The 14,854-nt window shown below is 40.4% G+C and overlaps 2 protein-coding genes across 2 annotated transcripts in view; one reads left to right on the forward strand and one right to left on the reverse strand.

The window, feature by feature from the left end:
- Positions 1-289: 289 nt before the first annotated feature.
- Positions 290-1,984, reverse strand: esm1 (endothelial cell-specific molecule 1). Its single transcript, XM_034123260.1, has 3 exons — positions 1,568-1,984; positions 1,015-1,158; positions 290-876 (listed from the first exon to the last, which is right to left on the reverse strand). Exons 1-3 carry the CDS (start codon positions 1,974-1,976, stop codon positions 782-784), a joined length of 648 nt encoding a protein of 215 aa, XP_033979151.1. The 5' UTR covers positions 1,977-1,984; the 3' UTR covers positions 290-781.
- Positions 1,985-3,779: 1,795 nt separating this feature from the next.
- The window catches only part of LOC117476359 (probable E3 ubiquitin-protein ligase HERC1), a 44,769-nt gene continuing 33,694 nt past the window's right edge, over positions 3,780-14,854 (forward strand). Inside the window, 17 exon segments of the mRNA XM_034122816.1 lie at positions 3,780-3,862; positions 6,825-7,830; positions 9,063-9,158; positions 9,252-9,434; positions 9,963-10,175; positions 10,273-10,371; positions 10,504-10,600; positions 10,715-10,858; positions 11,115-11,242; positions 11,706-11,850; positions 12,018-12,189; positions 12,430-12,564; positions 12,680-12,845; positions 13,062-13,187; positions 13,640-13,864; positions 14,026-14,178; positions 14,265-14,397. Of these exon segments, the coding sequence (XP_033978707.1) occupies positions 6,856-7,830; positions 9,063-9,158; positions 9,252-9,434; positions 9,963-10,175; positions 10,273-10,371; positions 10,504-10,600; positions 10,715-10,858; positions 11,115-11,242; positions 11,706-11,850; positions 12,018-12,189; positions 12,430-12,564; positions 12,680-12,845; positions 13,062-13,187; positions 13,640-13,864; positions 14,026-14,178; positions 14,265-14,397 (3,190 nt within the window). The 5' untranslated portion in view covers positions 3,780-3,862; positions 6,825-6,855.

Consider the following 14,854-nt stretch of genomic DNA (forward strand, 5'->3'; position numbering starts at 1 on the left):
CTCGACATTCACTCTCTTATTTAACTAACCATATATGAATTCAGTTTCCAATACCAGTACCGGTTATGTATCATGGCTTATATTAAAGGATTTGTGCCTCTGTTAGAGATTTGAAATTCCTCTAGATATCACTCTCTGTAGCAGTCACTATGAAAAAACATACATACTGAATTCCAATGTTTTGTCCGAAACTCCAGTAACCATTAATGTAACACTTATTGTAACAAATTCTGCATTGCTTATTAGGTTAATAGAACATTGTAGGCAATTAAAATAAACATGACAACAGTCAGTGATAACTTTGGTTTAATTGTAAGAGCATTCATTACATTGGCTGGTGTCATATACAGTATATTTCCCATGTCCCTTTTTTATACAGTACACATTAAATATCACAATGGAAAACTTCAAAATGTTTAGCGGACTACAATGAAACAACTATTGCTTGTCCAGTTTGAAAATATATGCAATATTTTTCTTGTCATTTTCTCCAAAGTAATTTATGAAGGCACACTAAATGAGACCATCAGATCGAGATTGAAGCTCATGGGAACAGAGTACAAAAAGGAAAGACGATGAACAAAAACAAAAAAATAACAGAGACTGCATACTTAATTGGAATTAATGCTTGTGTCAAACACGAACAAACAAACCAAATATAACGTAATGCTGTAAAAAAAAAAAAGTATTTCATCGTTTAACATAATAAAATATATCTTTCAGTTCATTTATAAGTTAATGCCACATTTACACTGAACAGATTCAGTCTTGTCAGCACTTGTCAACGAGGGTTGAGCCGCTTTGGAGTCGTGGATCTGGTCGTGTCTTGATCTGTGTTCTGGACAGAGCTGACCTCTCCTGAGCCCCCGTCTCCCCCTAGAAACAAGGGTGACAGAATTCATTAATCTCTCAATTCACAAATGACCTGTTTTTCAGAACTTAATTGAGTCAATTTGGTGAGACATTTGACAGCAGAGTGAAGTGTGTTTTTTTTTTAAGTGTCAATATGTATACCTTCTTGAGTGTCAGTCTTGAGCTTGCTGGCAATTTTGGCAAAGAATTTGAGGGTGAGACATGCTCCTGTCTCCCTGTCACAGATGCCACCTTTGCAGTTGCAAGTCTTGCGGCACTCAATTCCGTAGGTCCCATACAGGCAGTCTGAAGAAAAAGAAAACAATAATTTAGAGAAGTCTCTGGATCTAATTTACTCCTGTTATAGACTCATATTCACAGTCAAAATCATAAGGATGAATTACAAGATAAATGAGCAATAGACCCAAAAAAATATTTTATATTGTATTATTATTGATGTTTGAACTATAAACTCCTAAGCTTATCAAGTTACATTTCCAATTCCCATTGGAAGCAAGGATGCACAAGTCTGCACATGCACACATACACTGTATTTGGTTACGAGGCAGGTGCCACAGGCATTGTGATAATCCAATGAATAGCACCTTAAAAAACACTGTAACACCAAAAGGAGATTTGGTGCAGCAGAGCATCACACACTCAAAACGCAGCAAACAGATGCAGCACCCTAGGCACATTACAATGTCGACAGTACCTTTGCAGATCCCATATTCGTCTCCATAATCGTCCTCATCCTTGTAGAACTCGCAGAATAATCCCGGTCCGCACTTCACCCCGTGCATGCCCGACACGGTGCGGTAACAGTGCTCCCCTCTGCCGGCTGCACACACCTGGCAACAGCCGCAGTCATCCAGCACCGTCCGTGCGCAGCGCTGCGTCGCGCCGCACCGCTCCGTGTTGCATCTGTCCGGGCAGTTCACCGCGTACTTGACATTGGTGCTCCAAGCCTCAGCATCCTGCACTATGAGTGAAGTCAGCACCGTGATGAGGAGGAGAGACATGGTGCCGGGTGAAGAGCTCCTGAATGGGCTGCTGTGTGTTGGATATCTCGGGGAGAGACGGAGCACCTCTGTGAGACTTGAGTGGAGTGACCCCCGGCTCATCAGGTTGTATGGTTATCAGGGATGAACAACTTTGTTTTGCACATGGCTTTGCCCCTCGTCAATTTCCTCATTCCGGTGTTGTCGTCCTTTTTGCCAGTCAGCTCCCTTTTTTAGAGATCCGGCTTGGAAGTGGGATTAACTCTGGACCGCCATCCAGGAATTGAAATCCGTGTGACCTGATGTCATAAATTATCTTTGGTTTGTTTTTGTGTTGGGGACCGACGGAACCCCCCAAACCTCGTGACTGGCTCAGCTTTGAAGAATCACATCTGATTTTAGGATGTTTTTAGCCACAACATCCTATGATTGGAAATGATGCTGATAATATTTACCAACATTAATACAGTTTTGCAAAAATAAAATCATCGTTAGACTCGCATAAGAAAAGTTAAATGTTCTTAATGTTGTTTGTGTCTAATGGTCCAACACCAAAATAAGCAAAAATAGTCATAAAAGAATGTGTTGCACACTAGTTTATATCCACTAAGATGCCTACCAGTATTTTAATCACATCTTTATGGTTTATAAGATATGCTGTAACAGAAAAACGAAGGAACAGACTGAAAATACAAACAATTGCATTTTATGAGTTCGTAAGGTGATTTAGTTTTTTTAGCTTTCTTTCTTTACTTTATTGTTTTTCGTCTTTTTAACTGATTGTGAATACATTAAACAAATTATTGTATTGGGGCATAACATTGACATGGGATTACTACAACACACTAACAACCAGAGAACCCATGTGGAGTTCTTTAAAGGGGGCACATGTATTATTGTCATTCCAAAAATGTGGGAAACAAGATTAAAAAAAGATTGGTCAAAATCAAAGCTGCAGACTGAGACATCCTGACGTTTGGTCATTACTGTGGTTCAAGGTCCAAAAACACAACATCCTACATTTCCCATAATGCAACATCATTATTATTTCCTCAGACTTGACAAAGCTTTCCCCAGAGCCTCAGAAAACATTATGCATTAATTATTTAGTTAGTTGCATGCCGAGTCAACTCATGTCAAGTTAATTTGGTGTACAACAATAGGGGAATTTCTCTTTTATACACATCCTTTGAAATAAATGATCTAATCTAATGGAAAAGTACGGAAGAGGATTAGGGACACATGAAAAAATAATTTGGGGATGTGAAAATAATATATATTTTTTTTGGGTTCTGAGTCAGAATTCTGAATTTCTTCTCAGAATTCTGAATTTTTTCTCAGAACTCAGAAAAAAAAAGAAAAAGGTTTCACATCGCCACATTTTTTTTTCATGTGGCCCTAATCCTCTTCTGTAGAAAAGCAATGCTTTAAATAGATATGACATCAAAAATAATGTCACAAAACAACTAGAACACTTTTCTCATTAGGCTATTTATGGTTAGAAGTCATTATTTTGGGATGCTATCTTAATAATTTTAAATACAACGTTTTTATTTTTCTATACAAAGTCATAATGTTCAGATATTAAGTCATTATTTACAATCCATTATACTGATTGACTTACAGGGCCTTTTTCCCCCCATGCATCTCATTGGTGGACAAGGGCTCATAGCACTGTATTCTACTGCTTTAATATTAGAGGTGTATCAATTAAAGACAAAATGTGCTGACTAGAGTATTTGTTTTATCGCCTACATTTTTTTTAATGTAATGGTTTCAATCACAACAAATCACATACGAAAAATGATATTATGAAAGCTTGATGATATCCACTCCAATACACAAGGGGGCAGACATCTAACTGTGGTCGCCATCACCGGTTAAGAGTGCAGCAGCCGAAGAAGGAGAAGAAAGAGGAGAAGGTTGATATGATATTCACGTCCAAGGGAGACCTCACCGGGACGGGACAGGTAACGCAAACCAAATGTATGCGGGTGTTTACAGTCAAGGTAGCTAACATGTCTGTGGTGTATTCTTTGTTATATTTATGTTAATATTTTTTTAACGATGTTAACGAGCTGCGGGAGTGTTTTGCTGAGAGCTGTCAGACAACAAGCGGAGGGGCTTGGTCGTTTTGACAGCCATGGACCAGACTAGCAACTGCAGTGCAGCCAGCGTTAGCTCAGCTGTCACCGCAGATGCTATAATAAAGATACCGGTGTTTTTCAATGACACGGCGGAGACTGCGTCTTAAATGCACACATTAGGCTGTTTATGTCGTTGTAGCGAATAGCTAATGCTACACTGTACAGTAACTGTCGGCAGAGATAAAAAACACATAACGGTTCAAAAAGGTTGACAGAATATTCAAGTAGCAAGCCTGATAGCACGACTGGACAACGTTGTTATTGTACAGTTATTATATTATCATGCCGGCTAATGTCATTGCTCAATTTAATGCAAAAGCTAAATGGTGTGTTTTTGTTCACTGCCTCCCACCCCCAGCATCTTAGCATGATTGGTAAGTTGCTGTCAGACATTATGCAGCTCCTATTGTGGTGAATAAACCCATAAATGCTAGCATTAGCAACGGTTATGATATCCATTAATGCATCCATTAACTGCTTTATTGTAGTCAGGGTTGTCTTGGCAACAGCAGCCCAAACATCCCTTGGTCCAGTTTGTTCTGGATGACTTTCAAACCCCTGGATCAGATCCAGCAGCCTTATCCTCTGCAATCATAAAGTGAAGCATCATGGTGCAGCTCCTCCTAAATAGCTGAGCATTTATCTCTTTTGCATATTAAGCCCAGCTATCCTGATTTTATTATTTTTATTTTGTCTATTGGCATTATTTCATTATCAAATCCAGATGAGAGTTAGGAGTTTTTCTTCAGTCTTCTTTCATCTCACATTCAATATCTTGGGGTCTCAGACAGTATGCAGGAGTAAACAAGTGATTAAATCAAGTGACACTAGGCTCACTATTTTGTAACATTTATGACATAAAGACAAGCTAATTCAAAAGATTGATCTAATGGAAAAATATCAGGAGGTAACCCGTAAAGCCAAGGTTTAAATTTCATAAACCGTACTTCACTGTCACGGTCTAGTATCATGTGTCACCTCAGCTGGCCAGTATACTTTTTGGAGAAGCAATAACACATGTGATGTGTAGAAACATGTTGACGTGGCTTTGTGTTCTTACAATTACTGACGTTAACTTTTGGTGCTGCATGCATTCATTATCTAATATTGCTTTTGATGTGTGAATGGTTTTATCATTAGGGTTTCACTAGCCCCCCCTCAAGCCTTAGTGTTTTATTTGTATATCTAACTGGGAAGTTGCTACAGTAGCATAGCAATTAACAACTGTATAGTGAATGGTTGATTAAATATATAAAGTTAATTAGGTGGAAAAAAGGAGGAAAACCCATAGACTGTGTTGAGGAACACTCAAGAGGTGTCCTTAAGGTCCATGTCCTACAACTAGAGATGGTTGTGCCTTACATCGCTGCTGGTTATTTACTGGTGGTTGCCTGACCTAAAGTGCCCATTGCTATATCAATGCTTGGTGTTATTTTTGGCCAGAGTGGAAACCATATAGCCCCACAGGCCTCAGGCAAGGCAGGACAGATGACGGTGGACTATGGTGGCATGCTCACATGTTTAGCAGCCTGTAGCTAGCATTCTCTCCCTCAGATGACTCCATGTTTACGCAAAGAGTTTTATCCTTAGGAGTCTTATCTATGAAGATTCATACTGTACATGTCCATATCTGGTTTCACCAGTTTGTTTACCTACAACTTGTGTTTGTGTCTTGACAGGAACGACAGACAACTTATTTATATTTGGGTAATAATAGTAGGCCTATATCACATATATTTATTGATAATGAAGATATAGTTTGGCATCAATTCTTCCTTCTCTTATATCTACAGTTTCAAATTGGTAGGGTGAATGTGCTTGTTAATACCATGGGAATGTAATCCAGCTGATTATCCCATGAAATCACCCACTATGACATGAATGCTGTCTGTCATGGGGACTTTTAAACTCTGTTATAGATTTCATGGTTTTATTGGGTTAAGTCGAGTTCATTTTTTTTTATTATTTTTTTGTTCTAGCTCAAAGATGTCCCAGTGAATATGTACAAATTATCTTGCTGCAAATAAAGGTTATTGCTGATTATATTCTAGATGAATACATTAATTGTTGGTCTGTTACATTTCAGAAAAAAAACGAAAAGCTCCATATTTAAGAGGCTGAAAACATAATTTTCTGCAATTTCTCATAAAAAAATTGCTCAACGATGAATCGATTATCACAATAGTTGGTGAATAGTCTTCTTTGGACCCTCTTATCGATTTATAAACGTATCATTTTCAACCAAACTGCAACATCAACTTTCTCTTTATTTGTTTAGAAGGCAGACAAACATGCAGACTGACTGGGGGTCAGGTGGAGCCCAAGTGGTCCAACTTAGAGATGATGACTATGATAACTGCATTGAGAATAGGAGATAATTATAACGGGAATCAGATTGTAGTCACACATTTGCTAAATCTCTCAAATCAGGTCTAATTCTTTGGCTGGCAATGTTATATTATGAAATGAATACACTCAAATGTTAATAAACCAAAAACCTCCCTTTTTTCTTTTAGCATCTTGTGAGACAAAATCCTCCTCATTAGTGTGGGTGTGTTTATTACAGGGTGAGCTGACCTATTTCAGTGATACCCACTGGGCCTATGCCACTAGCCTGGATGTAAGTTCCAACACTGAGGAGAAACCTGACACCTTTTCTCTAAATGTACTTGGCAGGAAACCGCATTAGGACATTGGCTTTCAGCTGCAAATGTTGCCTGTAAATGTCTTAGAGTGAATATAAAGATCCTTTTTATTATGCTAATGATATGTGTGAATTTGACAAATCTGCCTCTTTAAGTCATATATCCCTCTCTGTTTTCAGGTGTATATACGATTATAGATAATGCTCAGACATGGTGCCTTGTCAGACCCATGTGTTGCTGAAATGGCAGGAGCACTTCAATAGCTCCTGGGCCGCAGAAGACAGTGTACAGACAGCCAGGAGACATGGAGCTGCTGTGCTCTACAACAAGCTCCTCAATAACAAGGAGGTGGTGACTCTGGCCCAACCTGTACAAGAACTGGTGGGCCCCCGCCTGCCAGACTTCGAGTGTGAGTCCAGCGCCTCGGCGGAGAAAGAAGAGTACCTGTCATCCCTGCTCCACAGTCAGCGATGGCTGGCTCACCGCATGCTGACGCAGACCTCCTACACCCTGGGCCTCCACCAAAGGCTGGTAGTCCTCCAGAGGATCTACTACGCACTTCACAGCAAATACCATGACAAATTCCACGTGCAGCTACACTCACAGTCCACAGACAATGGCACAGAATGTGGGCAACTTGAGCTGGCCTCAGAGCCCTGCCTGCCGGGGGGGGCGTCCAAAGTCAAGTCGGGTACAGATGTTCTGATAGAGATGGGTGTGAGGACAGGTTTGAGTCTGCTCTTCTCCTTACTGCAGCAGAACTGGAGGTACGCGGCCTCCGTTCACCCAGAGTCGGTGCTTTGCAATGACGTGCTAGCCACGGCGTCCTCTGTGCTGACTTCTCTGCCACCGCTGTCTCTGGCCAATGAGAATAAGATCCCGACCGTGGGGCTGGACTGCCTGGCGCAGGTGGCAGATTTCTTGAAGAAGACATCAGTGAGCAGCGGGACCGGGGGGGCGGACCCGACCGGTCGGAGGTTAGCGCTGGAGCTGCTGCTGGGCCTGGCCATGCAGAGAGGCTCTCTGAAGTTCCTGCTGGAGTGGGTGGAGGTAGCTCTGGCTGCTTCTATGCCCTCATCCTCCTCTACACTGTCTTCCTCCTCCTCGTCACTTAGCTCCCAGCACTCGGCTGGCGTGGGCTTTGATGTCATCCATCAAACGCTTCTACAAATGAAGCAATATTCGGTATGTCTTTACATTTGGACCTTTGATTTGTTTCTGTTGTATTTGTTTTGGTGTGATTGGAGAAATCTTCCTTTTACTGTATGATCTGTTAACTCTGTTGAGAGAACAGATTGTATTGTTAACACCATTGGAGTCCGCGCTGACGTGTGGAATTTTATTGTCTTAACATCACATTATTATTTAGATTCATTAGGTTTCTGAAATTTGACATTTCCAGACCATAACATTGGATCATCTGGAGTAATCGTTCTAGTTTGATTGTATGGGCAATGTTAACTTTTATTAATTTAAACAGCTTTTCTCTAAAAAGGATGAATTATAAATAAGGCAAATGTATAGCTCAACAGAAGTGGTTGTTTCTGCCTATTGGAAATTGTCTATTCGGGTGTTACAGCTGCACAATATGAGCAATATATGCAAAATCTAGCTAAATCATGTGGTAAAAAACGTACTTTCCTTTAGTGAACTAATCATTAACTGTACGTAGGTCTGACTTTTTACTGCTTAGGCACAAAATTAAATGACATTTTGATAACAATAAAAAAAAAAACACTATTTTGTGCAGCCCTTCTGATTGTCCTGATTTGCCTTGGTATATTATTGTATTAATCGTAGTAGGTAATTCATGTTATATTACAAATGAAATGTCCACACTTACATGCACATATGTGTAACGATAAAGCAGGAAAATAGCTCTTCACTACCCATCCCTGCTGTAGGGGGTTCTTTGTTATTAACATTCTCAGTGAAGCTTTGAGTGATGCCTTATTGTGCAGATACGATTACGATTGAGCCAGTCTTCCTGCCCTTCCCCTATAAGCCTTTTTGATTCATTGTTTAGCAAGATAATCAGCTTTGCACTTTATCTTGACAAATAATAACAATGTCTGGCTATTGCCAAAAACGTCATGATTGAGTTTTCTCGTCCTAAACAGAATTTAGATAAATGTAGTAGCTTCCTGAGGTATTACACAACACAAAACACACTTAATCTGCATCTGAGGACTAGGATCTAACATTTTTTTCCTCTCTGCTTTTCTTGATTTCACCCTCTGCCTGATCATGCACTGACTTGCCTCTGAAAGAAAGAATGTGTGCATACAAATGGATAATTAGAGTGTAATAAAACTAGTAAACTGTACCTCTTAACCAACATAAAATAAACACACAGTGATTACATCTTATATTACAAACACACTTTGATGAGTAAACTAAACTATCTTTTTTTCCAGGGTTTCCGTGGGGACTCCGTCAACACTCAGGTGCTGAAGAAGGACGCAGATGGACTCTGTCGACTCTCCCAGGCAGCTCTCTGCCTGTTTGAGGAGGTAAGAGGGCTTTTCAGATAGGCACTAATAAGAACTGTTATACTTTCTAGTTACTGACTTTATGGACCTCCTCCTCCTCCTCTCTTCTGACAGATCTGTAACCTAGCGTCCTACTGCCTGTGCTCCTGCAGCACTGATGCAGCTGCTCCTGGATCAGAGAGTGACACAGTGATGGTGTATGTGTGGGGCAGCAACAGCAGCCATCAGCTGGCAGAGGGAACTCTGGAGAAAATCCTGCTGCCAAAGCTGACACAGGGCTTCAGTGATGCCCAAATGGTATGGATACCCTTACGGATAGAACAAGTATTTTCCACGTAAAATAATAGTCTTAGGGGCCCAAGCCCTCCGAAGTGGTCTCTACGGACTAGCATGGACGGAGATTTCAAGGCATATTTCCATATAGTTTACAATGTCTAACAAGCCTTTAAGTAATTGTTGTGTCTTATCGCCCTCGGTGTACACATCTGTATATTCATCTACTGTTGTGCTGTGTTTGTAATTTTCTTGAAATCATTTATTTTTGGGATTTATTTACTTATTTATTATTATATTATTTTCATTTTTTTATTTGACCCAATTTATTTATACTTTTTATTATTGTATTGCATGTGTGGAGAATGTGTTCTGTGTCTGGGATAAGTGGAAAAAGGGGGTACTGTGTACATATTGGTATCGTGCTGTGAAAATTCAATAAATATATTTAAAAATAAATAAATAAATAATAGTATTAACCTTATTTTTTTCTGCCACTTTAAATTTGATCTTTAAATGTCCTTCCTTCTATCAACTATGTCCTCCTTTTAGATTGAGGCGGGGCAGTACTGTACCTTCTCAGTCTCTGCAGATGGCTCAGTGAAAGCCTGTGGGAAAGGCAGCTATGGGCGTCTGGGCCTTGGAGACTCCAATAACCAGTCCATGCCCAAGAAACTTGTGCTGGAGCCACATAGGAACATGAAGAAGGTGTCCTCCTCCAAGGGCTCTGACGGCCACACTTTGGCCATTACTGTAGAGGGAGAGGTAACAAGTTAAAATGCCTGCAGACTGTACCTTTGACTGTTATGCTTCTCTTGTTTTCTTTTAATGAGAAATAACATTTCCAAAATATTTCTTTCAGGTATTCAGCTGGGGTGATGGAGAATATGGGAAACTGGGCCATGGAAACAGTGCTACCCAGAAATACCCCAAAATCATACAAGGACCTATGTTTGGCAAAGTAAGCACGGAAATAAAGCTCCTTGTTTGGGAAAAGATGGATGTGGAATTGAAGCCTTTCAGTTTTATTTATTCATCTTTTAATGCTATGTGATTTAACATAATTTAACATACATTATGGCTTTTCTTCCAGGTTGTTGTTTGCGTGTCTGCTGGCTACAGACACAGTGCTGCTGTGACCAATGATGGAGAGCTTTATACATGGGGAGAAGGCGACTTTGGCAGACTTGGTACACGCCCTTTTTCTCAAGTTGTTAGATCTTATTTGTCTCAACTATTTCAATGAAACACCTCCTCTGGTACATCAGCATCAACCTGTTGTCCTGTGTTTATCCCCTGATCAGGTCACAGTGACAGTCAGAGTCGTAACGTGCCCACTCTAGTGAAGGACATCAGTGGTGTGGGACAGGTGGCCTGTGGCAGCTCTCACACCATCGCTGTGGCGCAGGATGGACGCACTGTGTGGTCCTTCGGAGGAGGGGACAATGGTGTGTTGACAAATGACACATTTTGATTTAAGCCCATAATAGATCATGTACAGTAGTTTGTTGTGAAATTGTGTAAAATTATGCTTTGAGTGAAAGGTATTTATTCCTATAGAAAAAAGGAAATAAAATGAAAATGACACACACAATGAAAATAATTTTACCTGAAAGACAGGATCCTAGATCATATGTGGTCTATCATAATATACATGTCTTAGGCTAGTGTGTACTAATGCTGGTACATGACTCACCCTTGCAGGTAAACTAGGTCATGGAGACACCAATCGTGTGTATCGCCCAAAGGTCATAGAGGCCCTGCATGGATTCATCATCAGGAAAGTGTGTGCTGGCAGCCAGTCCTCTCTGGCCCTCACCTCTGCAGGACAGGTGAGAACCATAGCTAAGCTAACTAGATTAGTGTTGTAAGAGGTTTGATATGTTTAGCGACAAATAATGAATGTTTATTTGAGTACACTCTGAATGAAAGGATGCAAAACAAAGTGTTTTACATCCAGGGATAGGTATTCAAAATGAGCTTGGGCTATAAATGCTGTGGTGTGTGTGGCATTGGTTCATGCTACAAACCTGTCCATATACAAAAAAATGCTAATACCTTAAGATAATACAGATAATTATTTATTTGTCCCAAAATGGGAAAATGTGACAGCAGCAAAGGTGATGGTACAATAACAAGAAGTATCCCTAAAAAAAGCAAGATTTAATAAATAAAAAAGAAATAATGAAACAGCTAAACTAAATGGTGGAATTCATGTTGTTGCCTGTTATCAATAATGTCAATATGGATTATTCAGAGTTAAATAAGGAGATCAATTTGTATTTCTTTCTTTAGGTGTTTGCATGGGGCTGTGGCTCGTGTTTAGGGTCTGGCTCCTCTGAGACCACCTCTCTGAGACCCAGGTTCATAGAAGACCTGAGTATCACCAAGATCATCGATATCTCATGTGGAGACAGCCACTGTCTGGCTCTGACGCACGGTAAGAGACCTTTAACAGTTGAAGGTCATTTGTTCAGATGACATGTGTAAAGAAAAATGTAACCTTGCTTTCAGAAGAAATGTAATTTCGTGTAGGTGTTATCATTTTTCATCAGGGATATCAAAATTGTGAATTTACTCCGGCTGTATTGTTCCCCCTTTCATCAGAGAATGAAGTGTATGCCTGGGGCAACAACACCATGGGCCAGTGTGGGCAAGGCCACACCTCCACACCTATTACCAAACCCAAGAAAGTGCTCGGTCTAGAGGGGGTGTCCATCCAGCAAATCACTGCTGGCACCTCTCACAGCCTGGCCTGGACCGCAGTCCCAACAGACAGGTAAACCTACAGTAACATACCTAAAACACATTAAAGATATGTTTTCTTCCCCATACATGTTTGTATTGGATGTGTTTCCTTTGTATATTTTCCATTCCATAAAAAGATGTGGTCTCACCAAACACCATCTCCATTGAGGATTGTTTCATACTGCTGAAACAATGTTTTTCTCACCCCTCTTCTTATTAGTCTTGACACGTTTGTGCTTGCTCAGCTCTCAAGTGACTTGGTATTTTCCAGGCAACTGGTGGCGTGGCACAGGCCTTTCTGTGTCGACTTGGAAGAGAGCACATTCACTTACCTACGCAACTTCCTAGAGAGTTACTGTGATGGCATCGGGGACGACAATCCCCCTCCCCCTTTCTTATCTAAAAGGTATGAAATTAAATTGATGAAGCACTCTTTCAGTAATTAAATGAAACCCTGTGACATTAGATTGTATTTCTTCACTTAACAGACCCTCCTAATGCTCTCTCTGTGTATTCCTCAGGGACCACCATCAGTTTATTTTGCTCTGCATGAAGCTGCTCTCTATCCACTTGTCCTTGGCCCATGCTGGGGGCACTGGTGCCATGGTTTTGGGGGCTCAGGGCAGGCCCCTCAGAAACCTGCTCTTCCGTCTCATAGATACTAATATGCCAGACTCTATACAACAGGTACACTACAAGTCCGCTTGAATTATTTTCACAATTATCGTGAAAAACAATGGTGTTGTCTGCAGCTGCAACAATAAAGATACTGTTTTGTGTCTAAATCAGTGTGAAGTAGGTTGTTAGAGCACATATGTACTCATTGGTTGCTTGCAGTAAATGCTAACCATTGATATCCAACTATCTTTTCCATATTGTGTTAACATTCCCGTCCATCCTCAGGCAGTTCTGAACACGCTGTCCATCGGTGCGTCCCTGCTGCTTCCTCCACTGAGGGAGAGAACAGAGCTGCTCCTCTCTCTCCTTCCTCAGGGCCCTCAGAGCTTAAATGTCCTCTCTAAAGGACAGGTATGTAGAGCCATTGGGTGCTATTTTAATCATTCCCCTATGTGTTGTTACTGTAGTGCTGGTAATCATGACCATACAGTATGATGTAAGTTTACATTTTTGCCTGAATAAATTATCAGTCCGCAATGCGTTTTACATAGAAGACATAGGTGTAAATACAGAACACATGTTTTACATTACATTTAATCTGCCTTAAAAAAGCCTTATCTTTTTTCACTTGCTGAATGACTGTCTCATTACAAATATCACTCTGATTCAGATGAAGCTAGGGAACAGTTTGTCCAAATCACAGCAGCACCAACTTGGAGCGTTGCTAGGCAATATAAGACTCCTTGTGTGTTGTGAAAATGTGTTGTTGTTGCTTCTCCACAGAGACGCCTGTAGTAACCTCACATTAAAATGATAAAATACCAAACATTTAACTCCTATTCTTTTCTCTGTATCTTCTAAAGCGTCTGCAGTTAGACATGGTCCTCAGCAGCCTTCAGGATCAGAGCCATGTTGCTTCTCTGCTCGGTTACAGCAATTTTGGGGAGGTGACAGCCCTGGGTCCCCCTCTGACCCCCGCTCCGTCGGCCCGGCCTCCCTCCTCTTCCAGCTCTGCCGATGCCTACGACCCTCTGCACTTAGCGGAGGTGCTGCTCAGAACCCTGCTCCTCAGTATCGGCTTTTACACGGTACTGAAAAGATGCATTGTGCATACTTGGTTTTGTCTTTCAAATATTGTTGCTGTTTTTCAGAAGGTCCTGTGTTTTCTCAGTATTTTGGTGCACATTTTTACCATTAAATTAGAGTTGTTGTTCCTAATCCTTCGCATGCTTTCTGTGTGTTCATGCAGGAGCAGGCATTTGGAGAGTTGGAGAAAAACAGTGACAAGCAGCTATCAAGTGAAAGCCAGGGACAGACTGATCCTCCCTGTCACTTCCACCAGCTGCTGTCAGGCCTGCACAAACACCTGCTGGGCCATTGCTACATCCATTCAAGCCCTGAGGTACACTCATGTTCAAGTATATTTTACCCGGAGTTCTGTAATGATATGGTTGCATTAATGTTTGTAATGTTTCCGCTGTTGTGTAGGATGACAGCAGTGTAACGCTGCTCCGTGAGCATCTTTACCTCCTGCTTCCCTGTGCTGCTGAGACACTCAGGAGATCCACCAAACTGCTGAAGGAGAGTTCCCAGGATAATCAAATAATCAAGAAGCTGCATGGTAAGTTTAATAAGTCTGTTTCACCATAACCTAGTTTTTTTACTGTCCAAAATATTTTAATTTTTTTATTTTGGGTGCTTGTATTCACAAAATAGAATACAAATATCGCTTCCCTTATGTTTTTGTAATAATATATTTAAATGGAAGTACAGTTTCCAACATTTATACAACAATATGTATGTACACGCTGTAAGTATAGAGTATGGTTCTTTACGGCATCATGTATAATTACCTGTATTTATAAAATCATTATAATAATAATAAACGTTATTTATAATATAGCATCTTTCATACAAGAAATGCAGCGCAAAAAGCTCTACAATAATGGAAAATATAAATAGATTTGACATAAAAACCGTTAGAATGCAATAATAATGGCAAATAAAACACACTTGATCAAATAAGATGAAATCGAATGTATAATAAAAGATGGAAAATAAAACCCACTGAAGTTTTC

Source organism: Trematomus bernacchii, unplaced genomic scaffold, assembly GCF_902827165.1.
Source record: "Trematomus bernacchii unplaced genomic scaffold, fTreBer1.1, whole genome shotgun sequence".
Taxonomy (NCBI): domain Eukaryota; kingdom Metazoa; phylum Chordata; class Actinopteri; order Perciformes; family Nototheniidae; genus Trematomus; species Trematomus bernacchii.